We start from the raw sequence: 237 nt of genomic DNA, 5'->3' as shown, positions 1-237 counted from the left end.
CAGCCGCAGCCGTGCCATCTGGCCGAGGGGGACACGCTGGTGCTGGAGTGCAGAGCCATTGGCAACCCCCCGCCCCAGTACCAGTGGTTTAGGAACCGGCTCCCTGTGGAGGGTGTGCAGGCACCCCAGCTCCAGGTATGGTGGGACCCCTGGTGTGGCACAGCACAGCACAGCATGGCGTGCTGCCCCAGCTGCCTGCTCTTTTCCTGCTGGCAGGGGGAGCTGGGGGAACACGGC

The 237-nt window shown here is 67.5% G+C and overlaps 1 protein-coding gene across 1 annotated transcript in view; it reads left to right on the top strand.

The window, feature by feature from the left end:
- Positions 1 to 3: 3 nt before the first annotated feature.
- Positions 4 to 237, top strand: part of LOC104524841 (mucosa-associated lymphoid tissue lymphoma translocation protein 1) — a gene marked incomplete at both ends in the record, with an annotated part of 3,223 nt that continues 2,989 nt past the window's right edge. Inside the window, one exon of the mRNA XM_010167836.1 lies at positions 4 to 137. Within this exon, the coding sequence (XP_010166138.1) occupies positions 4 to 137 (134 nt within the window). The remainder of the gene's footprint in view (positions 138 to 237) is intronic.

The sequence above is a fragment of the Antrostomus carolinensis genome, unplaced genomic scaffold (genome assembly GCF_000700745.2).
Source record: "Antrostomus carolinensis isolate BGI_N321 unplaced genomic scaffold, ASM70074v2 scaffold41745, whole genome shotgun sequence".
Classification (NCBI taxonomy): domain Eukaryota; kingdom Metazoa; phylum Chordata; class Aves; order Caprimulgiformes; family Caprimulgidae; genus Antrostomus; species Antrostomus carolinensis.
The sequence above is the reverse complement of the archived record's forward strand: the minus strand, read 5'-3'. Positions and strand labels throughout refer to the sequence as shown.